The 26,682-nt window shown below is 39.1% G+C and overlaps 1 protein-coding gene across 6 annotated transcripts in view; it reads right to left on the bottom strand.

Moving 5' to 3' along the window:
• Dscam2 (Down syndrome cell adhesion molecule 2) overlaps positions 1-26,682 on the bottom strand; it is a 133,984-nt gene that overhangs the window by 93,179 nt on the left and 14,123 nt on the right. For 3 of the 6 annotated variants that reach the window (XM_066283884.1, XM_066283883.1, XM_066283881.1), the window contains exon 1: positions 23,960-24,213. The exons of 1 other annotated variant lie outside the window; for it this stretch is intronic. In XM_066283884.1, coding sequence (XP_066139981.1) covers positions 23,960-24,008 — 49 coding nt within the window. In that variant the 5' untranslated portion in view covers positions 24,009-24,213. Of the gene's footprint in view, positions 1-23,959; positions 24,215-26,682 lie in introns of those variants that run through there. 2 more of the 6 variants (XM_066283882.1, XM_066283887.1) reach the window with 1 other exon arrangement.

Here is a 26,682-nt window from a genome sequence, read left to right on the forward strand (position 1 = left end):
CACCATGAAAGTGATCCTTCAAGCTCGATCGTGATTCCGTTGAAATGATTGTTGTGATCCCACTGCTCTCCTTTGCTCGTCCCTCAAGATGCTACGGATTTAGGCCCTATAAAGTCGAAGCAAAACTGACCTATTTTTGACATCAATCAAAAGGGTGTAGGGGTCCAAGTGCACGTACAAGTCGTGCTTCATGACTCGACTAACGAGGTATATGAATCCCTTAATTATACTCTTCTAGGACGATGGATCCTTAATTAGAGAAAAATTTCAAACAAGTGGACGGTTCCGAGCTCTCGCAAGCGTCAATTTTAATTTGAATGTTTCAAAAAGTCCTTTTATTCCTTCGTTTCCCATCTCCCTTAAAATCCCTTTAATCCGTCGCAGCTTCCGCAAGCAGAAAAAATCCGTTTTTCATCGTATACACATTTACGATTCCTCTTTTTCGTTTAATTTTTTTTTTTTAATCTGGCTTCCATTGTATCGCGCATCCTATTGTGGCCCAATTACACATTTCACCCGGATCAATATCAATCAGATTTAGCCCCTTGGAAGAAACGATAAACAAACAAATGATATGCGCATTATTCTGTTTACGAAAGCAGCTGGGATTTGTTCACATTATTTGTTTGCGCTCGTCGGTTTAGTTATGTAAATGCCGCCTGGAAAAATTCTGGATCCCATATTTTCCATAAATATAAACTGCTGGGCGATCCTTGAAGAGTCCGCCTTTATTGCCCGCGGCAACGTTCTGTATCCAGCTACACTGTGGATATGCCCCGGGCGCTGTGAAGTCCCCCTCGTGCTTCTCTTTTTTCGGGTGGAGAATGTGAAGTAATCGTCGCCAAAGGGAATAGAATTACCGGAATGTCTGAAATTGCCAGCACTCGTCGCTGAATGTCAGCTCTTTGTGGCTCAGTTAGAGACATGGATTTTTGCTTGTCGCTAGGACGGCTTTCCGGTTAGGAATTCAAATTCTATTTGTCGCGACGACGTAAAACGGCTCTAAATTTTTCAGAGCCGTCCATAATGGTAAAGTTAATGTATCATAATGCGAATATGGTAAAGTTTGCCCGTGCGCTTTCGCCCGTCGAAAGTTTCACTAAAAGTTCACTAAAAGCGGACGAAGTTACTACATAATATTACATTAAAGGCTTTTATTTACTTGGCTGGTTGCTAAATTGGCCGAAATAGGGTTATACGGGGGTGGTTTATCGAGTTAAAGTCGACGTGAAGAGGCACAAGGGGGACCGGTATTAAGGTTTTACGACGTATGACTTCAAACTTCTGTGTCAACGAGTTGAAGCGCAGGGTAAGCACATTTCCATGTCCATACAGGGTGATTCGTGAACCTCGTAATTTCCATTTGATTAGACAACTTAGTTAATTTTTTTTTCATTTGCAAAATTTACAAACTTCACGCGGCGATTTAGTTTTAATTGTTCGAATAAAAAGGAATTTTTGTTCTTGCTGCAAAATGTATTAAAAATACGAAAATTAAAGGACATGAATTTATTCCGAACATGATACTTTTTGCGGACTTCAGTGCCGAGTATTTCCTCCTCTGGCAGTGATAACAGTTTATATCAGTTTTCGGATCAAATTCTGCGGAAGATTGTCCCATTCCTGCACCAATATTTTACGAAGCTCTCTGGAATTTCTAAAAACCGGCACACATCTCCGTCGGCTTCTCCCTATCTCATACCAAACATACTCTATCGGATTCAAATCCGGACTGCGAGCAGGCCAGACAAATTGCGTGATTCGAACCTTGTCCAGAACAGCGGTAACCATGCGAGTAGCGTAGGGCAGTGCATTATCACGCATAAAGATAGACTTCTCTCCAAGAACAACCATAAACCTTTGTCAGATAGCTGTGCACATTCGGAATCCCATTTTGGATGAACACTAACTCTGTACGGGCTTGAAACGAAATTTCTCCCCAAGCCATAAATGAGCTTCCACGAAATGGAAGCCACTCAGCAATACACTCTTGGGTGTATCTTTCTCCTGGTCATCGCCACACTCTCACACCTCTGTCTGAGCCTATAGGGAAAAGCGAGATTCATCGGAAAACAATACGCTACTCTAATTCTCTGCTGTCCATGCCAAGTGTCCTCATACAAAATTCAACCTCCCAATCCGTTGTTTACGAGAAACCGAAAGTCCTGTAGCTCTAGCAGCATGAAGTCGCCCCCTAATGGTCCACTTTGTTTCGTTTACACTTCTCACTTCTTCCGGATGAGTTCGAAGAGAAACTCCCGTAAACGTTCGGTTCCTCAAAGCAACATAAATGAGAAATTTCTAACTGTTGTAGCCCTTCCTTGTCCTGATTCGGGTCTTCAAATGAGCAGCTCGGTCCCTTCATGCCGCTGAAGAACTCGTTGCACACTGAATAGAGTTACTCCACTCTTCCTAGCAGCGTCACGCTGTCCATGACAATCTCCCATAGTCGCAACGAGAGGATTTATAGGTTTTTTAACGAAAAGATAAAATGATAATGATAATGACACCAGTCGTAAAGTTTACAATGTACAGATAAAGATCCAGAATCAAAGATGCTGATAAAGAATTCCAATAATTTTGGTACGAGGTCACTCTTCTTGTTGACCGCTCATGGAAACATGTGGTTATTGTTTAAGACCGTTTTGAATTTCGAACAAAAGCCATCTTAAACTGGCAAAGTGCCACCCTGAATGTGTTTGTAAAAGTTTTGAGAAATTCTTCAAGTGACCCTAATGGTGTGCTCTGGAGTGTATATAAGCTCCGTCATAAAAGTGTGGTAGTACTAAATTATATATATTTTTTAATGGAATACCCGAATTTTTTTGCCTTTTTAGGATTTGTCAAATTTCAAGGTCAGTACACGCAAATGGTTTTAGTCAAAAATTGACCACTTCCAAACTGGTAGTTGCATAGTCTTATGGAAATCGAGCTCTTCGCTAACAGCTCCGAATTTCGTAACCAGTCTTATGAGGCTCCGAGAAGCAAAATTATCTACAATATTTGTATGTACAATGTGATCATTTTATCTTGATAACATTTCATTTTGCCCTAACTTTTTTGTTATTAAAGATATCAGTATGCGACAGAGGCTGTTCTCTAGGACTTCTTCACAAGTTTTTTTAAAATTTAAAACGAATTTTCCTAACTGTCAAATTTTGACCTTTGTTGAGGTACTTGCATTTTTAAATGGAACATCTTGTATATTTTTCCATTTTATTATTCTATGAAAAATGGTAAACGTATTTTATGTACCACTTAGTATGTCTGTTTCTTAGCGTTGGTTTAGTATACGAATTTAAAAATTGAAAATAGTTTTCACATAAAATGGCCTCTAACTGCAAGGGCCTTGTTAGAGTTAGCGATTTACCTTCGTAACAGGGTATTGAAATAATTTGTTTTACAATATCAGAAAGTTATTCTTTTATATACAGGGTGTTCCCTAACTACGTGTAAAAAATTTAAAGGCGTAATCCTCGACTGATTTTAAGTCAAAAATGTCTAATAAACATATGTCCGCAAATGCCTTGTTTCCAAGATACAGGGTGTTCACTGAAAGACGTTGAAAGAGGTTTTTAAAGGTTTGGTGGTTGGGAGCTTGGTGATTTGGAAACCTTTCCATGTAAATGCGCCTCGCTGCCAGACCTTTACCATCAGCAAGGCCGTAAACAAAAACCATATTGGCCATTTCTTGATTAGTGTAATTAGGCATTTGAAAAATTTTCAAAACTGAGGTATAATCTGATTTTTGGGACACAGAATTAAATTCTTTCACTTTAGAGAGTAAAACACCAAAATAACACTGACTATCTTGTTTATAGTAGTGGAAGTAGCAAAAAAAACTAACAATAAACCAGTTAGTAAATACCACCAAATCTTTAGAAACCTTTAAAACCTTTTTCAACGTCTTTCAGTGAACACCCTGTATCTTGGAAACAAGGCATTTGCGGATATATGTTTATTAGACATTTTTGACTCAAAATCAGTCGATGATTACGCCTTTAAATTTTTTACACGTAGTTAGGAAACACCCTGTATATTTAGTAGTAAGTAACTAGTAAAAATAATTATTAACAAATTAAAAATACAATTAATTATCTGCTACTATTTGTCGGAAGGATTACCGAAGGTCACCATATTGTTGCTAAATGCATTTTTGATAAAATTTAATAGTATATCTCAGAGAAGTAATGAGGATTTCTGATTTCTGTCTTAATTCTTGGGCAACGTTTGTTATACCGAGTTAAAATTTTCCAATGTCATTGCATAGAGTTTCCTAAACTTTACTTTTCAGATATGTATGTCGAAAAGAGAAAATCCAACATCGTTAAACTTCAATTTTAATTTTAATTAAAAGCCATTTAAGTTAGAGGCTAGCTGCATAATCCGAAAACTATTTTCAGTTTTGAAATTGACATACTGAGCCCACGGTAAAAGATAGATATATTAGGTGTTGCATAAAATATGTTTAGAATTTGCCCTACAATAGGAAAATAAGAAAATATACAGGACGTTTCGCCAACAAAAATGCAAGTTACGTCAATAAATATCAAAATTTGACAGTCGTGGGAATGAATTTTAAATTTACGAAAAACTTGTGAAGAGGTTCTGGGGAACAGCCTTAGTTGCGTACCGATATGTTTAAAAACAAAAAAGTTATCGCAAAATGAAATTTTATCAAGATAAAATGATCGCTCCATACGTAGTTTCCCCAGAAGAAATAATTATACGACTACATCCATTAAAAGAAATTGACAAAATTTGGTTTTTGTCTAAATGTCTATTAAGCCACGGACTTTTTCACAAAACCGAAAGTGTCTTTAAATTGAACCTTAAAGCTGCAATTTTTTCCCCATTTAATCGACTTCGTAGCTTTGCTAGTTTCCGAGATCTTTTCACTAATGATCGAAAAAACCCACCTATAGTGTGTCCAAGAAAAAGATGTTAACCAAGATCATCTTGAACACGATAGATGCATATTTGGTTAAAAGGGAGAAATGTTTCGCATTTAGCTAGATCTATGCAATAATCTATGTTTCTTTCCCGAATTGTGGTAAGAGATAGACGGAAGCTAAATCCCCCTTTCCAGTGTTGTCTTTAGTAAGCTTCCGCATGACGAAGCTTTTTACCGGACATGTAGGGATAAAGATTTTAGAGCACGCTAATATTTTATTGGACCAATAAAAGTCAATGAAATTAATACATATCCTTCAACATAACTGCTAATCGAACGATACGAAGTGAAGTTAGATCAACTGCAATCAGTGTGCGGCAAAGTGCCATTTTGCGCACTTGTTAGGTGAATAAGTATTTTTTTATTTACGGCCTCTCATTACTATACAGGCCATTAGTCGCACCGTCACGTCCGGATTTGCAGTAAATTTGAACAGCATATACAATGGCTCAGATCTTAAATGATGCAGCCTGCATTGGAAAAAACTAACCCACCACAGTGGTATAATATTTATTTCGGAAAAACGACATATCGAAATAAAAGCAATATGAGTGTTCTGACAGCTTATAAGTTAATATTTTATTAAGATGTGCCTTAAGTAACAGTAAATATTTATTTGATTTTACATGCGATTTAACTAATGCAACTTAAATGATCCGGTTAAGGAAAAACGGCGCAAATTGCCAATTTTGTTTTACTGAGTTGACATTAATTTAGCAGTTGTTTTTTACTTAGTTTGACACTTCAAAGCAACATTTTAATCAGTTAAACGAAACTATATACATATATTCGAATGGGTCGTAAAACAGCGGTTAGTGAAATAAACATAGGTCTAATCCACTACAGCGACGGATATAGCCGAAGGGAAATTGCCAAAATGGTACATAGATGTCTATCTTCATTTCAGCACACTACCGGGCGTTACCGCATTTAAAATATGATCGTGAATAAGGCCTCGGTGACCCTAAATAAAATATTTACGACACGCGATGAACGATGGATTGGACGAGAAATGTCCAATAATTTGAAATAAAGTTGTTCAAAATTGTGTGTCGGGATGGAAAGTTAATTTGGGAAAATTTCTGACTTGGAAGCAATTCGACGTATTTTGACAAAAAAATTACACGCACGGTCGAACTGCCAAAAATAAACCGATTATTAGCCAGAAAAATAGGAAAGCCCGATTGGAGTTTGCCAGAGAACACATTAGTAAAGATTTAAACTTCTGGAACTGAGTAACACACCGAAGCGTAAATTTAACCGAACTTTTAAATTGTTATAGAGATTGTCCATTTAACAGATTTTGTGAACATGGTAAAAAATGCTCATCGATCCGTCATTCGACACGTTCATTTGAAAAGGTCACGGTCCATGGAACATCAAGGCAGAGTTAGATTATACTTTGTAGTAATCTGGTCCTTCGGTAAAAACTGTAAAATATTGGGTGTCACAGTTTAAAGGCGGGCGTGTGAGGTGTGGTGGACCCGATGACACTGCAGATTTGACCACCCCAGAAATTATAGTGAAAATCCATAAACCGTACTGGAAGATTTTCGGTCAAAATTGCGAGGGTTAATAGATATGGCAGACGTATTCAGAAAGTACTGAACGTTGAGTTTTAACTGAACAATTGGACATAAGAAAACTGAGCGCAAGATGAATAAATGTAATGTCCTGATGATGTTCTAAGACAGTGTTTGGCAAAGCCTCGCAGAAATAAAACGAAGTTTTTGAGTCGATTCATAACCACAGATGAAACATGGGTCCATCATTTCGTACCTGAGACGAAAGAGCCGTCAAAATAATGGACTCAAAGGGAAGATTCGAATCTAAGGAAGGCGAAAACAGTTAAATCTGCAGGAAAGGCGATCAGTTTTATGGCATGCACGTGGAGTAATTTTTATTGTGTATCTCCTTAAGGAAAAAACAATGGATGGAGAATATTATGCTGCGTGACATAGAATAGAGAACACTCCGTATAAATACTTATGTTGAGTAACTTTTGGTATGTATGTTTGTCTATAGGAACACAAAAAACGGTTAAATTTTCAGCCATATTTATCAACATATTTACGAGTCATCAGCAATAATTTTTTTTTACTATAAACATAAAAATACATATAAAAACACATAAACATTGCAATAAAATATCAACAATATAACTGTAAAATGTCATTTATTGGTGTAGAGTGGGGATAGAAAGTGCTTTTAGATTAACCAAATATGCCTAGACGCAGAATGTAGTGAATTTGAGGGAGGCCGAATAGTGAGTCAACGAGAGGCTGTTCGGTTATTTAGTGAAATCGCCACTAGATTAAACCATGGTGTAAACACTATAGCGAGATATTGTCAGGCATGGTTCCAAGAAGAGTAAACGAGCGGAAGGAGAGGTACTGGACGACCCCGAAGAACTACAGAACATCAAGATCACCGCCTTTGAATTATAGCCCTAAAAGACAAGTTCGTCGAGAACGCTGGCCGATTAGTGGTTTACTGAATATGGAAGGTGCATTGCGATTCGAACTATTTATAGCTGGATAAGACGTTCTGGACTGATTTCCTACCATTCCCATCTTGTATTACTCCTCTCCTTAAATCGTCGAAATCGACTGCAGTGGGGCAGAAAACAGATACAATGGAATCTGGAACGGGGTAATATCGCGTTTAGTGACGAATCCAGATTCTGTTCGGGTATACATGACGGTCAGGCCAGAGTAAGAAGAAGACAGAGTGAAAGACGGGATCCTCAGTTTACAATACAGAGGCATGTTCATCAGACTGTTGGAGTAATGGTTTAGGGTGCTACTGCATATAGTAGCAAGTCATCTTTACTTTCCGTTAGAGGCAATATGACCACCCAACGATACATCCACGAAATCTTGGAATTTCATCTTGTGTCTTATTTAAGAACTCTTGCTGATCCAGTTTTCCAGCAAGGCAATGCACGACCACATGTGGCTCGAGTGACTATGGACTTCTTTCCATAAAATGCAATCAATTTGCTAATTTGGCCATCTCAATTTCCAGACCTCTCACTGATTAATCACCTACCTACAATATCTCACTGAGATATTGAAGGTAGAAGGTTGCATAATTTTCCCCATCCCCCACCAATCCAAGCGACGCTATATCATGTTGTCCAGTTAGCGTGGAATGAGATCCCTCACGAAGACATCAATCACCTCATTAGATCTATGCCTAGACGTGTACAAGAATGTTTAAGACACCGCGGAGGTCTGACAAATGATTAATTTCTGTTTTTGTTTTTACCAATGAAATGTGTTCAATATTTTAATGAACTATTTGTTTTAGAGTAAAAAACATTCATACCAAAAATTATTTAAATAAAACCATTATTACGGAGTGTTCTCTTTTCTCTGTGAAGCAGTATCAATAAATTGATTGTAGCACTTCGGCGAAGAAATTAGGAAAGAGCGTTCGCATTTCGCGAAAAAGAAAGTCTTGTTCCATCAAGACAACGCACCAATCAACACTTCCGTTATCGCGATGGTCAAAATCAATCAACTTGCTTTCGAACTTTTTCCCATCCACCCTATTCGCCAGATTTAGCACCCTCAGATTATTTCCTATGTCCAGGCTTGGAAAAATTGCTCGATGGAGTTGACAATAATAAAGAGATGGAGTCGGAGGTCGAAGTCTATTTTAGAACATTCGAAGCTTCTTACTACGAGCAGGGTATAAAAGGCAGGGAGCATCTCTGGACAAAGCGTGTCAAAGTCAAACCGGACTATATTCAGAAATGTTTTTCCAATTTTTTGTCCTTTAAGTGTTAGGTTGGGTACCTCTGGGACCGTTCTCGTACGCTTTTAAAACAGTCATGCCAAAATCAATTTTATCATGTCGTTTTTTTACAATAAACGTTGCGCCTCTGAGACAAATCCGAATCTCTTAATGTCGGCTGCATCACTTGAGCTCTGCGTCACTGCAGCTTTAGAAACGAATTTTACATCCCGTACATTAAAAAACAACCTTGTGTGGCTTTTTAACTATTCCCATTAGTTCCGCGAATAAGTAGGGAAAGCTCGCTTGAGTTACGACACTGAGCAGCTCAACAATGAGAAGTGGGTTGCCTAACGCGTTTGAAAGCAACGCTTCGTATCTGTCAAAGTTTTTCGTAGCTCCCGGATTCCGGAGTTTGCGGAGATATATCGCCTCTCGTTTACGGTAGCTTTTTTAATAATAATGGGGCATAAATTCGTGTTTAGTGCCCCCTGCTGTGCAGGAGTTTTTTAAGCGACGCTCTGCATAGGCAGAGAATCAGATATCGTGGCGGTTAGTAATTCAAGATTATCATGGCTCTAATTAATCCAGCCATTTGGAGAGATGGCGCGGTGATAGTTCTGTGGGTTAATTAATACCTCCAGCGGCCTCCTCCAGTAATCAGCAGGGAATTTCATTAAAAAAAAAACCGACTGGTAGTAGCAGATAGCACAGTTATACAGAGCTCCTACAACCGAATGGAACTCCATATTTTCCCGTCTCTATACCCTTGATTACACCTATTGTGTGAAAAATCCGGGCAAAAATCCCGCGGGTGTGTCTGGAATTCTGTCTCAGTTCCTCGTCTTTGGGGATGAAAATATTTCCTGCAGAGAGATTTAAAGTCTCCTTTTTTTTTTGTTCAATAAAGCTCCGAACAAAATTCCCTTTTTGATTATTGTCTCACGCTCTTTGTCTATATGCTCCCTTTAAGGGACCAGCACCGCACTGCACTGCCAAAACTCCTTCCATTTTCCCTTCCCGGAGATTAATGGAGTTTGAAGTGGGCATTATGCCTCCGAGCTGGAGGATCGCGTTTCCACATATTTTCGTGATGTCGGCAAATATTCTCGGGTTTGGATTTGTACGTACTTTAGCCCTTATTCAAGTACCTCTGCCGCAACTCGTTTGTTGCGAGGCCGAACCGAGTGGCAGAGATTTTTTCTTTTATTATGATACAACTTGCCATCGGCCCTGTAGTAATTATAGACCGGATTTGGAAACTCATTACCTGATGCTGACGGAACGGTTTCAAAAGACAGTCTCGTTAAGGAGAAGGAACGGAAAATGATTTTCAAAGCTCCGAGAAACACCCGTTTCTGATTAATTGCAGTTGCGAGCTTGTTTGAAAGTTCGATTGAGACTAGCTGCGAAGCTAGTACCGGCTTAGGTTTTAAAACGAATTAAAGAAGTATAATTAGAGTGAAATTTATGTGAAAAGGCCACGGAAAACGATTTATGACGCGTATCCTGGGCCTAACAACATTGTACCGTTAGGAACATATCCCGCCGACATTCAAATGCACAATCCCTACATTTTTAACCGACCATTGCGAGTTCGTCTCATCTAGAGCCAAAATACCTAGCAAATCATAAGAACTCAAATGTTACGTAAAAAATTTCACGTATACAGGGTGTAACATGTCATCACGCAGACGTTTCAGGGCTCGATAGCGTTCTGCAGCGTATTAAAAAAATGGTAGTAGACTTATAGTCAAAAACGCCCCATCTTCGATACACGGAGTGGCAAAGTTTCAATTTTTTCCTATATTCCACGGTTTTCTCCCGTAGGCCTCGAGGTAAATTTTTGAAAATGCGAAACGTCAAAAATCAAAAATAAATTATTAAAATGGCTGAAACTCGACCCTGGCATCTGGATTGCAGACCGAAAATGTAGACTGGACCTTCCCAATTTGCATCAATAGATCTTTTTCCCAATTTTGTGAAAATAAACGCGAGCAGGAGATCAAGAAGCTAAAGAACCGACCAAGGAATTTCAATGTGGTATCAGAATTCGTGCAGGGTTTTCTAAAAAAAAAGTACAAAGCAAAAAATAGTACGTGACCCCAAAAAACATAACACCTTGTAAATAGCTATCGACGATTTTGTCATTTTGTGGTAGAGGGTCATAGAGAAAATATTTGTACGAAATTTCCTAAAATTCAACTCGAGGCATACGAGAGAAAACGCAGAACATGAGGTGAAACATGTGAAACTTTGCCACGCTGTATATCGAAAATGGTACATTTTTTACCATGGGCCTAAAACATTTTTTTTGTTATTTTGCAGAGTAGTACCACCTCCTGAATTATCTTTATGACAATGTGTTAATTCCTGTATAAGGAAGATTTTTAATGAGAGAAATTTAGGAAAATTACTTGTTATACTGAGGATTCAATTTTCAAAGTCTCCTAACACCGTTTTGAAAAATGCTGGCATCGAATATGAAATTGTATAAAAACGTTTAACTTGGACTAACTTGAACTAAAATATTCATTTCACTCTTAAAACATCCCCAGTACACACATAAGAACTGCTTCACGCTCTACCGCATTATACAAGGTATTTCTTAGCAGATGGAAAAAATGATATGGGTGAATCATTAGTGTTAAATACTTGGGGTATTTATTAATTAAATAAAATAGCTGGGTTCACAACCAGCCACAACTTCTCGGTTCAAAAAATCAAAGTATATTAAAAATCTCTTATATAATCTACGTGGCTTAAAAATAATAAACTGTGGATACGCTGTTAATAAGCGTACCCTTGATAAACAGGGCAATCATGGCTATTCAGCCATGAGTCACCTTAGCACCTAACAGTTTGGAACTCTGGACAATGGTTCCTTTTAGTAATTGCCGGCGACGCGGCCAGCAACTAAAATCGGATATTCAAACAAATATTAATAAATAAAATTACTGTCTTCTTTGGTATAAACTGTTGATGCAGCATCGAGATACACTAACATATTTCATAAAAAAAAAAAAAGAAAAGATACTAAACAATTAGCTTATTGTAACATGAAAACTTCATATAAAGGCATGTCCTAAATTGATTCCATTTTGATTTGCATGGTGTGGAAATGTTTTTTGTTTCAATTTGCATTAATTTCTCCATTATTTGTAAAGATAATTAACTCAAAATTTGTATTAACAATTGCGAACAAATTGAAATAACAATTATTTGAAATACTCTACAGGGCGTTACTTTTCCGTGGCCGTTCTCAACATTTTATATTAGAACGTTTTTTTATGACATTTTTGGACTTTATTCATTAACTTCCTTTAATCGCTTATGTCTTTGGTTAACTTTTTTTCCTCTTCAGTTTACTTAATAAGAAAAATAGCTTACGAAGTATTTGAATAAATTAAAACTTCTAACTTGGATTATAATCAAAGTGATTGCTGTAAATGTCCTCGTCCGACCAAAATACAAGATTCCACCTCTTTTCTCATTGGCTGACGGACTTTATGGAAAATTCCAGGTATATTTTTAATAGTTTGACAAGAACCTGCCGTTTATCCTGTCCTTAGGTCAACCGGGGAGAACATAGCGAGCTATTTTTGAAAATATCTCTTACTATTGATATAACTTATAAAAATTAGTGAATATTTGAAATATCCCCCATGGTGTTGATACAACTTGATCAATCGTCGTGTTTAAATAATAAATTTCTTTCAGACAAGGGACATTTTGCCGAAATAAACGAGGTAAAGTCACAATCGTGGAGTGGCGGAGATCCTGCTTTAATTCGGTTAAATGTTGAGTTGTCCAGTCACGGTGAGGCAGATCCGTCAGTGTGAAACAGGACAGTTTTACGTACTCAGTCTTTGGAGCCTCATGAACATATGATGATAGAATAATAAAAAAGAGAGAATTTCGGTAACTGAAAAGACAAATATAACTTTGTAGATCTGTTTATAGCCTGAAACTACTGCGTTGCCCACGCAAATCTTCTTCCATTTAACCAAGTTACGAGATCTCCACGCCGAACCTCCTTTATCTCGAATCACTTTAACCTGAACTAACCGAACGATGATTGTTTGCGTTAAGTGTAGAAGAAACACAGACAAATGACGGTAAGAACTTGAGGAAAATTTAACGAAAACCGTGAAATATTTGTTTTACCTCTTGTAGACAAAATCGTAAATTTTGATAAGGACTGCACGAACAAACTTCGTATAGTGCCTCTTTTCATATACTGCGGGATTATTGATCAGTTCAGCAGGCAAATTTCGTTGTTACACCATTTTCTTGGTCCATTTTTATGTCCAAAATCCGCAGTCCGAACCCCTCCCGGCCGCCAATTTTGCCTTTTTACCATAAAGCCTTTATTGTGGCCGGCCTCGGAAATCTACGCTACAAAATACGAGAGTGTTTTATTTCCGAAAAGGACCATTTATCTTTTTCGGGAATCCCGAGAGATTTAGATGTTACGAATGAAGGAGCAACAGAAAACAGATGTATTTTGCCCGAGTTGGGGCTCCACCGTTCGAGCAATTTGATCAAATATTGATAATCACCTTTTTATGCACCAAACTTATAGGGCTGTTTATTTATAAAAGAACAAGTTAACTTTCAGTCAAGAGACTCCCGGAGAGGGGGACGTCAGGACAAATTAACTTTTTAGCCGTCTCCCCCATCTGACGTAACAAAAAACCCCACATTGAATAGAGCCCATCAGCACTTTTCAAGCATTCGCGGAAATTCCAAGTTTCGAAGTTCAATGAATAGGAACGTCGAAGTTTTCGCACGTCGTTCCAATATGTGAGGAATACTAAGCCAATTCGTGGCCACGCCCACCTATCTATGGCTTAATTGATTCGGACCCAAATCCAGATATTTAAACTACACAGCACATCTACCCCTGTGTGCGTCACGGCCTGTTCCTGTGACGTCATTGCGTGTGCACCAATGAGAGACAGGTCAATCGAATGCAGATGCAGGCTGCAATTGTGCTCTCCTTTCCCCGCCCAACCCCGCTATCCCCGATTCTCGCTTGTCCTGCTGCCATTTCACGGGTGTGTATTTGTAGTTGTGTCAGGACAGGGGCGTCGAGGGAGAAGCACGATTACCCCCCTTTTTTTCCTCTAACACACAAGTATCGCCCGGCATTTAAATGGATGTAGTGATGTGGGGCATAAAGTGAAACAGGACCAATGCTCCGGATCCGGATCCAGTGTCAGAATGGCCAGGACGCGAATTGGGTCATTGGGCCTCCCTCGAACGCCCACCTGCATACAAACATCGATTGCTGGATAATAATTATTTTATCCGAGCCTGGATGGAGCGGTGCGTAGCCAGGCCTGGACGTTTCCAGGAATCGGTTGTTTGGGCTCATTAGCTGGTAAACTACCACCAAGTGTCCCGTTCCCTGCGATCGTCAACCCCGACACACAACAAAGGAGTATCGCTTAACAGGGCACTCGTCTGTGCTGTTTAAGCTCTCTCTCTCGTTGGGGCCCTTTTATAGGGATTCCATTGTCTTATTATTACACGTACGTATACATACTCTCAAGTACACGAAACCCCCTTCGCAATGCGCCATCTGTTATTAAGTGCGGTCACCGAGTCTATCAAGGGTTGAAGGGCTTTCGTGGGTCTGCTTTCAGATGTGCTGACGAGATGAATTACATCGAAATTAAAAATTTTGTAGTGTTCTTTTCGATATTGTGAGCTTTGAATGATCCAGATTTCTCATATAGTACAGGGTGGCTATTTTTGCAATTCTTCCCATTCGAATCTTCGAAAGCTAACAGCTGCAAGGTCAGTTCAGTGAGGAAATAAACTAAGCGCCAGATGAATGGTGTCGGCCAAAAAGTTGCGCAACTTTGGCCGACCCTAAGGTTTAAATATGAAAAATAGAAAGCGCCCTCCTTGATATAGACCTCATTGGTGGAGGGTCTCTTTTTGCAATTCCTTCTCGCAGACCACACAAAGTTTTAATTTAGTTTTCGACCCAGAATTTGTAAAATGTATGAGACTTTAAAACATTTTTTCCGATGGCGGGGTCATTTTTGAGTCTATATTTCGGAACGTTTTTGACCTTTTTTCAATACCCTATATATCGATGAAAATATCGTCAATTCATCAGATTTCTTCGGCTTTTTTAATTAAACAATAATAGACACCATCTCAACTACAAAAAAGGCCCCTTTTTAACGGAAATAATTAATCCTAACAGCGCATAAAAAGAAGTTTATAATTTATAGTTTTTTTAACTAGTGCGGTACGATAATGATCATCTAGATAAGAAATCCCATGAAAACAGAAAGAAATTTTGAAATATTTCCGATTGAAAAATTACCAAATAAAAAATTTCCTTTTTCAGATATTTAAATAAAAAAATATCTACAGCGATTCGAAATAAGTGTTTACAGGAAATCAACGCACACAGATCGTTTCTTGAATTTTATCTACCACCACCCAATCATGGTAAAAGAGATATTTTCAAGAATCTGTATGATCCAGTAAAAATAGCAATAAAGTGAAAAAAATTGTAATGCTGGAAAAATCACACATAAAAAAGTTTCATGTGAAACCAGTTACCTCAGTAGACTCATAAATAAATATGTTCACAATTTCGAATCACCTATAATGACGCAAAATCAAATGAGACCTATTACAAAGCTTTCTGTGTTATGCACAGCAGGAGATAAATTTTGTTTTAGAACGGTTTTTAGGTCAGAAAACGCGCGATGTTTAAAGCTGACAGAGAAAAATGTACACAACGAAATGAATATATAAAAAATATCATGTACACAGAGCACCAAAAGTTCTGTATAAACTCGTTAAAAATAGAAGGAAATATTTTTCATGAAAATGTTGGAACACGTCAAATATTGCTTTTCGCGGTGCATTTTTTGATGTAGCAGACATGTATACAGGATTACCCATATAGTAGGTAAATGTAATTTTTCATTTTTTTCTTATGAAACCCCATGTATATCATGACGTTTTTGTGTCCTTTAAAAAATTCTGAACATATTTTATGTAAGATACCTGTGTCTAAATTCAGCAGTTAAAAAAAAAAGAGAAAAATCGATAGATATATTAATATTAAAAAAATTATAAAAACATAAATTACTCTAATTTACTGTATTAAATGTCCAAAATGTATCCTGTTGACTTTTTAATTGCAGGCAAGCCGCAATTCAAATTCTTCAAGACCTTTTCTTATAATTTGCGGAGGTATTTATCGAGCTTCTTCAGTAATTTGATTTTTTAACTCTTTACTGTTGGGCGCAATTAAATACACCCTGTGTATCAGATAATATATATCCATAACAAAAAAATTGATATGGGTGCGGTCAGGTGATCTAGCAGACTACTTTAATTGCCCCTTTCATCCAACCCAGCGATTCTAGTGTTATTATTACATGGGTGTGTTACATAAAATATATTTCGAATTTCCCAAAGAACTCAAAAACATTACAATATATACATGGAGTTCCATAAGAATGAAAAAGTAATGTAATCTAGCACATCGGTAAGCCTGTATACATGTGTGATGAGTCAAAAAATGCATAACTAAAAACAATATTTAACGTGTATGTCAGAAGAAAGAAACTTCTTCTTATAGCGAAAACAAAAAAACACAAGTTTGTGAGGGACTTCTTTATTTTCCAACGATTGAGAATGGAATGACCCTCGCAAGGTGTCGGAGTCATTCCCCGGGTATCTGTTTTTCCCAGCCAATAAACCTGCCATACCATCCACATTCTTCCCACGCTTACATCCCTCAGTTATTCCTTCATCACACCCCATATGATAAAAACAGACCCTCTTTATCTTTTAACGTAACGATCTACTTTTACAAGTACAAGTTTAGTCCATTTCCAAGGGAACACTCATAGGTGCTTGTGACATACCACATATGCCCAAGGATAAGATATAACACTATCCTTGCAAGGTGGCAGGTTTATTGGTTGCTTTGAGTGAATTAATAACTAACCCCGCGTCACTTTACTTTATGAAAGCTCACACGGCCAATCCTGACTCTAAATTCGCTCTCGAATTCCCCTAGCAATTATCAACAGAAAAGTAATATACAGTGAACTTAGAACTAGGTATCAGTAAGACTACAGGGCGCGAAGTGCGATAGCTCACAATGTGACAACAAAACACATATTGCGAAATGTACTGCCCTTAACATCACTACAATACGAATAAGAACTATACAATGCTTCACTCTTAACAGGTCAACTAATCTCAGTTGCGAAGCGTCCCGCTTCCAACAACGTTACAAAAATAATAAAAGATAATAGAAGAGTATGAGCTGCAAAGCGTCCCGCTTTCAACAGATCAATTAAACATTGGTTGCGAAGCGTCCCGCTTCCAACAACCCTACACTAAAATGCGAACTGCAAAGCGTCCCGCTTTCAACAGATCAACTAAATATTGGTTGCGAAGCGTCCCGCTTCCAACAACCCTACACTAAAATGCGAACTGCAAAGCGTCCCGCTTTCAACAGATCAACTAAATATTGGTTGCGAAGCGTCCCGCTTCCAACAACCCTACACTAAAATGCGAACTGCAAAGCGTCCCGCTTTCAACAGATCAACTAAACATTGGTTGCGAAGCGTCCCGCTTCCAACAACCCTACACTAAAATGCGAACTGCAAAGCGTCCCGCTTTCAACAGATCAATTAAACATTGGTTGCGAAGCGTCCCGCTTTCAACAACCCTACACTAAAATGCGAACTAATAACTCACGAATTGTCCGACAAGTCATCAGGCCATAATCTAATCATGTCCTTGGCCACAATTCGTTTTCGATTCGACGCAAGACTTTTTAGCTCATACCTTTCGTTAGGGAGGACTTGAGTTATCTCAAATGGTCCCTCGTACCTGTCGTCTAATTTTGCCAAATGACTATTGCCTGAAGGGTGATAGACGTAGTCACCTGTTACGAATACCTTGTTTGACCTCCTCTTTGTGTCAAACAGATTTTTCGCCAAATCTGCTTGCTTTTTCATACGTTCGTATGCCAGTTCTCGATCGCTTAGTAAATTATTGGGGACGTCCTTCAAAGAAATGGATGCCGTCAAGGTTTTTACATCGGGGCTACTACCCTCTACCCCCGTTAATAAATACACTGGCGAAAAGCCAGTTGTCTTCTGCGCAGTAGTGTTCAACGTGTTTTGCAATTTTTGAATTACATTCGGCCACTCCGTTTTATTAGTTAACTCTGCCCTAAGCAAGTTGGTTATTGTCCCTACATAGCGTTCCGCCTGCCCATTACCTCGCGGAGCACTTTTAGCAATAAAATGTTGCTGAATACCCAGTTCCGAGAGTAACTTTTGAACCGCGCCGTCAGTGAAATTCGTACCCCTATCAGAGATCAACCTTCTCGTGATACCAAACATATTCAAATACAGGGTCAAGGCACTGCACATCTCAGTACCTGACAGAGTCTTAAGTGGCGCCAAAAACAAAAATTTCGTGAAAGAGTCAACCAACAGTAACAAATGTTTATAACCCTCGGTCGAAGTCGGGAACGGACCCACACAGTCGGCATGGACTGTATGAAACGGTATCGGTTTCTTATCAATAGGGTGCAAATATGCCTGCTTAGGACCAGTATGATTTTTGCTAATAATGCACTTCAAACAATGATTGCAATATTTCCTTACGAACTTCGCCATCCCAGGAAACCAAAAGTAATGGTTTATTTTGGCTAAGGTTTTATCGGGGCCGATATGGCATTGTTCGTCGTGAAATAATCTTAGTAATCCTAATCGGCTACCCTTGGGTATGAAAGCGCGGTAAAGAGGCGGATTTCGACCGGGGTTAATTTTTCGGAATAATAATTCGTTTTGACAAAAATAGTCGGTTGTAAGTTTCCCTTCGTTTAGTTTGTTAATGATGCCTTGGGTTTCGTGATCTTTTCTTTGGGCCCTCTTTAACCAATTGTCCGTGGTCACAGTTTGAACTTTTACGACCTCCGGGCCAACGACCTCCTCAATGGGGTTCCTACTAAAGTAGTCCACGTGTTGGATATACTTTCCCTTGCGATATTCAATTTCGAAATCGTATGATTGTAAAAATAACCACCATCGAGCTACTCTTGGTATTAACTCTTTTTTATTTTGAGATAACTTAAGGGAGTTACAATCGGTTACGACCTTGAACTTCATGCCAAGTAAATAAACCCGGAAATGCTTAATGGCGTAATACACTGCCAGGGTTTCCAACTCGTAGGAGTGGTACTTCGACTCATCGCCCGATGTTCTCTTGGAAAAATAGGCAACCACTCGCAATTGGTTATCGTGTTTCTGAAAGAGAATGCCTCCGTACCCTACCGAGCTGGCATCTGTATGAAGTTCCGTTTCCAAAGCCGGATCAAAGACAGCTAGTAAAGGCCGCTGGCTAAGGAAGGCGCAAACATAAGATTTCGCGATTTTTTGATCATCACCCCAATAAAAGGGCTCGCTATTCTTTGTTAATTTCGTGATGCAAGCCGTACGTGCCGCCAATTCCGGAACAAATTTACGAAAATAATTAGCAAGACCCATAAATTGCCGCACCTGTTTGACATTGCATGGGTCGGGGGCCCTCAAGAGGGCGTCCACTTTATTCTTCCCCGGCCGTATACCGTCTTCACAGACTTCCTGGCCCAAATACTCAATTCGCTTTACAAAAAAGTTACATTTGTTGATATTTAACGAAAAGCCTGCTTCCGTGAGACAGTCCAAAACTCTAGCTAATTTGTCCAAACCTTCGGGTATGGTCATTGAAGGAATAAGTATATCGTCCAAGTAAACCATGGCATCCTTATCCCTTAAATCGCCCAGGGCGCCACAAATCGCCCGCTGAAAAACAGCCGGCGCGTTCGAGAGACCGAACGGCATTCGCAAATATTCATAGTGCCCATCAGGCGTCACGAAAGCAGTCTTTTCGATCGAACACCTGGCTATTGGTATCTGATGAAATCCAGATGCCATATCCAAGGTGGTGAAGTATTTATTTTTACCTAGGCGGTCGAGCTGATCGTCGATTCTGGGCAAGGGAAAACGATCCTTGACAGTGATTTTATTCAACGCCCGGAAATCACAGCACATACGAGTGCCCCCGTCCTTTTTGTGGACAAGAACTATGGGACTTGCGAAAGGGGAATTGCTTTCGCGTATAATATTATGTTCGAGCAATTCCTTAATAATTAATTTGACTTTTTCTCGTTCGGAATGAGCCATTCGATACGGTCGGAAGTTGACTACTTTGTCGTCCCTTAACTTGATTTCTAGTTCCGCGGTGGTAATCGGTGACACAGAACTTCCAACAGTGATGAATTGGCCATACCTCGTGAGCAATGCCAGCAGATTCTCTAAATCTTGTCCCCGTAAGGGCGTCTTCACAACTTCCGCCGAAACGGAAATGGTGTTTACAGCCTTAGGCAACGACTCCCGGTTATCTTTTAAATAAATACAGGTGCCCTTGTCGTCCGTAAGGAGCTGGACCCCAGGGTGATTGAAAAGATCACGACCTAATATGCAGTCGGGGACAATGGCGGAACTATCAACCACAAAAAAGACAAGCTCAAAAGCAGTGCCGTCTCTCTCTATACGTAAAATTGTCTTAGTGTTTACAATTAGGGAAGATGCTCCTATGCCATGCAAGGTTAGAAAGGTTGGTTCTAGATTACAGTTTAATTGCTTAACGATCTTATCCGAGATCAAGCTGCACTCAGCGCCGGTGTCTACCAAACAATTGACCGAGACACCTTGGATTTTAAATTGGGTGCAGAAATTTTCGTCTAAGTTCGCGCAAAAAAAGTTCACCTGGCGAGAGGTGGACGGTTGTTCCCGTTTTCTCTGGAAACAGTCATCAACCCTGTGCCCCGCTTTATGGCAAAAACTACAGGTAAGCCTACTTCTATCCGGGAATTTACCTTTAACATTATCTACGGAATGACCGAATCTTGTTCTTTTTGGACAGGCACGACTAAGATGTCCAGGATCGTTGCAAATGAAACACACCTTGACGTCAGGGTTTCGTTGAATTTTTACGTCATATGGATAATTCCTTTTAAGTTTACCGGAATCGGATTTACGGTTATTTTTACTATAATTCGCTAAAAGATCCAATAATTCGCTGACCTTATTAATTTTACTGTTGAAGGCAGACGTCTTGACTTGGACATCGTCGATGTCCCCAATAATTATTTCTAAATATTGACTTTCGGTTAAGTTGACATTCAAAGATTTCAGCAAGGATAATTTTTTTCTGGCATACTCACAGTACGAACCCGCCAAATCACTAGTGAAGAGACTGGCTCTCCGCAATTTCTCGCTTAAGTTCCTTTTTGTCGGAAAAACACTACATAGTTCATGCTTTAGACCTTCCCACGTTTTCTCATCTGGTTCCCACGTCGCAAACCATTCGGCAGCCTCACCTCTAAGGCCGGGAGTGCTCCTCGTCAGCAATTCGTAGTCCGTCCAATCAAACAAGGTCCCCAATTTCTCGATTTCAAGACACCATTTACTGGCATTGTGGATGTCCGATGAAGGGTCGAAAATCGGGATGGTCACTGATGTCGACACTGCACTTTTATTTCTGTCCTGTAATGCCTTCACGGATTCGGCGAACAATTTCACAAATTCTTCCATATTTGCGTTTAGAGTGAACTCACTACACCTCAAATTCGTCAAGCTATATTTCCACACGGTATAGTTCACGTCGCGACCGACTTATGTCTCGGCGGTACTTTACGCGAGTTGAATCCCACTTCTGATGTCAGAAGAAAGAAACTTCTTCTTATAGCGAAAACAAAAAAACACAAGTTTGTGAGGGACTTCTTTATTTTCCAACGATTGAGAATGGAATGACCCTCGCAAGGTGTCGGAGTCATTCCCCGGGTATCTGTTTTTCCCAGCCAATAAACCTGCCATACCATCCACATTCTTCCCACGCTTACATCCCTCAGTTATTCCTTCATCACACCCCATATGATAAAAACAGACCCTCTTTATCTTTTAACGTAACGATCTACTTTTACAAGTACAAGTTTAGTCCATTTCCAAGGGAACACTCATAGGTGCTTGTGACATACCACATATGCCCAAGGATAAGATATAACACTATCCTTGCAAGGTGGCAGGTTTATTGGTTGCTTTGAGTGAATTAATAACTAACCCCGCGTCACTTTACTTTATGAAAGCTCACATGTACATATTCATATGTAATACGTTCGTGAAAAATGATTCCTTTAACTGTCAACGAATTTGGGATGGACTTTTGGTCCTCTAAGTACAAAATTCCTTGTGGATGTGTGAAAATCCATATTAGCAAAGTCTCTAGACCGCCACAAAAAATTAACATTAAAAAATCTTAAAAAAACATACTAACACTGTATTAAAAATAGAGAATTTCATGGGGCAAATGTATACCTACCTTTGATAATGGTCACAGAAATAAGTAGTACAATTCTTGCATCGTTGCTAGGAAATCATCATCAAAGAAAGAGAAAATGAAAGAAAGTCTTAATAAAAGAAAGTTAATAAAAACTGAAATGTGGCCTCTTGTTTAGTAAGCGTGGATAACCCTTCCACTGCTAACTCGACACACGGGGTCCACTTTGGACATGTGAAAAGAAATTATACACTAACAAAAACCACTTAGAGTAATTACTAACACAGAGAATTTAATGAAAAAAAAAGTTAAATTAGGTGCAATGGACAAATTCTAATCATTTACCTTAAACCAACCATTTGGTTAAATCACAACGCTTAGTTAACAGTATAATCAAAAATTTGGCCAAATGTTAATTTTCTTCTTAATAATAATTTTTTCGTGGATTATGTCTAATTCCTTGAGGAAATGGGCGACCACAATGTTAACAAGCTTTCTTAGCAAAGGGTGAACATAATTCTCACTTAGTTTTAACTGAAAATAGTGTAATTTCGCCGCTCTAACAACCCTATTTGTATGCGAGGCATTATTCCCGAATAAAAATTAGAAAATAATAAGAAAAAAAAAACATATGCAACAAAGAAATTTGTAGAATTTCCAGAACATTCGTTTTTATCGAAAGATGAGAAGCAGTCTCAATGAGCGTTCCAGGTAAAAAGGTGCAATGACTGTGATTCGCGCAGGTTTGAGAAAGAAACGTGTCCCTGGAGTCTCAGTAATTTTAAACATTAAAATACCAGTTTCAACATCTTTCGTTTTAGATAGAAGATGGAAAGAAACATTATAAAAAATAAGTTCAGGTCAGTGGGGAAATGTATTTTCGCAGCTCAAAATGAGGAAACGCAAAAAACGCTAGTGAAGTCTTTCGATCGTTTGTTTAATTTTATCTATGGCATAAATTTACCTTAAAACGTTTAAAACAAATCAAAACCCATTATCCCGAAACTTCTCCCAGAAAAGTACACTATTTGTAAGTCACCGTTAGCTCTAAGCTTGAATCCGAGTTTAACCTGAATTTGCCAGAAATAACGTATCTCTTGGTGAATAGAAATAATTCTCTCTTGCTCTTTCTGCCAACAGGATTACTTATAAAACGGCCTGAACCCTCCTTTTTACTCAAGTATCTGATTCAAGCTAAAAGAAAACCAGGCAAATTAGTTCTTTTGCTAACAAAAAACGAGAATTAGTCGTCCAAGCTAATTTGAAGATAAGATTCAAACTGGATTCGCAACGAAAGGAGAGTTCAAGGCAAAATGGCTGTAATTAACAAAAAAAAGGCTAGTTTTTGACGCTGCGAGAGTGGCTTGTTGGATAACTCTGTATCACGCACAAAATGGCGAAGGCGCTCGTAACATGCATACGTATGACATAATTAAAATCACCTTCGCCATTTTGTGCGTGATACGGAGGTATCCTAACCTGAATATGATTACGTTCACATTCACCATTTTCACTGCATTCAAGTTGATCGACTTATATCCCATATGTGTTCGTATTAAATTAAGTTTACTTTAGTAGTCCCCAAACCGCCATTAAGTCATTGCGTCCACACCTACGCCATTTTGGGACTTCTATGTCTTCATCTCTGTTATTGGCGCGATTAGTGTTTTGTTGTGGCCCGTCGTTAAAATGGAAATTGCAAATAAAGTTTCACAGTTTTGAAAACCAAGTTGCTATGGTGCTAATGGTTCTGAAGCTGGTTTAACGTATGGAACCATAACCGATACTAATGGATCGACCACAGTGTTGGAACTCAAATCTAAACTCACCCCGAAACATAACTCTATTACTAGATAAGAAAAACCGAAAACTCACCTGACGTCAACGTAAGAAAGCCCGCCAAATAAAACCGCAACACCGACATCTCGCGGGAACGTCAATAAACTATGAAATTCTCAACTCTTACAGGTATAAACGGGTCCTATCTATCCTAAAGTCTCCATTGACACAGGGTGCCGTCAGGCCAGAGCGCCCTGTAGCACTTCCTTGGTACAGGGGGTTAAAAGTTCGACATGGTCCGGGGGTGGGTTCGAGCCCGAACGGGAAGCGGATGAAGACTGACGGCCGTTCGGGGATGCTGCGAGCGCGCGCCGCTGTTGATGCCGGGAGGGAGGCTTAGGGGAGACGCTCCATCCCTCCCAGTTTTACTCTGAATTTTAGTCCCACTTAAATACACTGCCCAACATGTATGTTTAACAGTTGTTGAACATGACGCCATTTTGAGAGACAACAACTTTATCTTCATTTTCTTCGTGAGGAACATAGGGATGTGATATATCATTGAAAAGGATATTTAATACTAAGTTCAATGAGCTTGGAACCGTACAAAAAACCATATGTAGACGGACTAGATATAGGGTATTATAAGTCCGAGGATCATTGCGGATATTTCGGAAACTGGTAGAGATACTGAGCTCGTCAAATTAAAACAAACGTGCACAATTGAATGCTTTTTGAACACTTCCACGGATAGCAATAGCTCTGGGGGACTTAAACTTACTTGGACCACCAATAAGATCACCTCACAATCGACGAGCTTTCATAGGTACAGTGAAACTTTTCGCAACCCCCAATTCAGCATTTGGCTAGTTCGAGAACATTATTCACACCCCCCGGAAAAGTACACTCAGTTTGCGCGTACCTTGTCGAACTCCAAAATTGCAGGTGGAGTCGCCAAGCACCACCAGGAAATTTCAAAAATTTTTGGAAACTCGTGTGTAATCGCACGTATGGGCCTTTAAAGATTCTGAACATTGAACTCTCGCTGAATCACGAAAATTATCTGAGAAACATTGAGAATTTTTACGTCATAGCGAATGTTTCCACAAATTCCTCGGTTACCCTGAAAGTATTCATTGTCACACCTTCCAAAGCAGTACTTATTGGATGAAAGATCTTTTAAGTAGGGCAGTGTATCCAGTCCCCCATCAACCCCTTCGTGTTGCCGGGGGGTGGTTATTAGGTAGGCGCTGGATTTTTACGCTTACTTGATACGCTGCCCAACGTTTTTTCATCTCAGGTACGCCGATGGAGGTGGAGGGAGGGGAAAAAACGTGCAAAAAATGTCTTTAATTAGTGGCAGAGGGTGTTACGATTTGAGGGTAATTGGGGAAAAATTGCGGTCTCCGGATCAATACGTCAAACGAAGAGATGCAACTTCATTTGACTCGATTGAAATTTTTTGCTTTTTTTCTGACGTCTGTGTACTTCTGCGAAGTGTCTTAAATTAAAAAAGTTCTGTAATGGGGAATTCGCTTGCGTCTGAGAAAAGTGTTTTAAAGGTAACAAAGAAATGCTGTTGGGAAGTTTAAATATTGAAGAGAACTTGCATTCCTCTGCAACGGAAAAAAACTTAAGCAATTCGTATTTCGGGGAGTAATAACTAAGTTCCTGTAGCACCACGTCCAATAGGCATTGTATACATGACAATTTTATTATCCCCATCCCTATACACTCCCCTAATAAAGGATGAGTGATGAGGCATCGTGTTTGGCCTATTTTTTCCACGTCAGACCCGATATTGTGTTACAAGATCTCATTTTTCTTTAATAAAGCCCCAGAACGAGGAAGCTTTATTTTAATTAACTAAGGAATATTATAAGCGGCACGCAAAAAGGTGGTCTACGAGTTATTTCCTACCCCCTCATTTCCCCCACGGAAACAAAAACATTATTCCTGGGCCCGCCGAAAGCTCGATCTCGAAACTTTCGCCATATCCTTCTGCTAAAAGGCCCGAGCTTTTGTAGTACTTTTATTTAAAAACTTTTCATTCAGTCCCAGCACGAAAGTTTTCCTTCTGGGGTGGTTAATAAAAATTATTATTTTCGGTCGAACAGATGGTCCAGATGTCAAGAAAAATGCCTTTTGTTTTCGGTCTTTTATTAGGACTAGTGATAATTAGCTCAGCCTGTCGTAAGATACAGGGTGTAGAGGTTGTAATAAAAAAATTCGAAAAAACTCGAGAGTCCGAGAAAATTTCTCACATTTTAACGTAAAATGGTTCGGGAAAGTTTTTTTCCACAAATGGAGAATTGCGTCAAAAAATCAAATATTAATTTCACCATTTGTCGTTTAGGATTTAGATTTCAAACCGTGAAAAAATGCAGTTCACTGAAAAAGTAAATCGGCTTATGAGCAATGGTCACCACACCCACAGCTCGTAAAACTCTGTTTGACCATTTCTGTGATGATTTCAAAGTGAAGTATCAGTTTTAAGAACCCGTAAACTGTTCAGAAATTGATGTGTTCGGTGCTTCGCTTATTGGTTCGTTGCTTCATGCACGTTTAAAAGCAATGGAAAAAACTGATATTTCAAGCTAATTGAGTTCAATAGCCAAAAGTACGTGCAGTGGAAATTCCAAATCACGGTCCACTTAATGAACAAGACATCTGCGAGATTTCACAGGGTACTGCCCTGAAGTCAAAACTTGGTATACCAAAAGAGCTACACGTATGGTTCAAGAGGGGACGAATAAGTGGTGCAAGACCATGCCGTATCGTGCCACAGCCGAATACAGACATTCGATGGGACTGCTGCT

Source organism: Euwallacea fornicatus, chromosome 7, assembly GCF_040115645.1.
Source record: "Euwallacea fornicatus isolate EFF26 chromosome 7, ASM4011564v1, whole genome shotgun sequence".
Classification (NCBI taxonomy): Eukaryota; Metazoa; Arthropoda; class Insecta; order Coleoptera; family Curculionidae; genus Euwallacea; species Euwallacea fornicatus.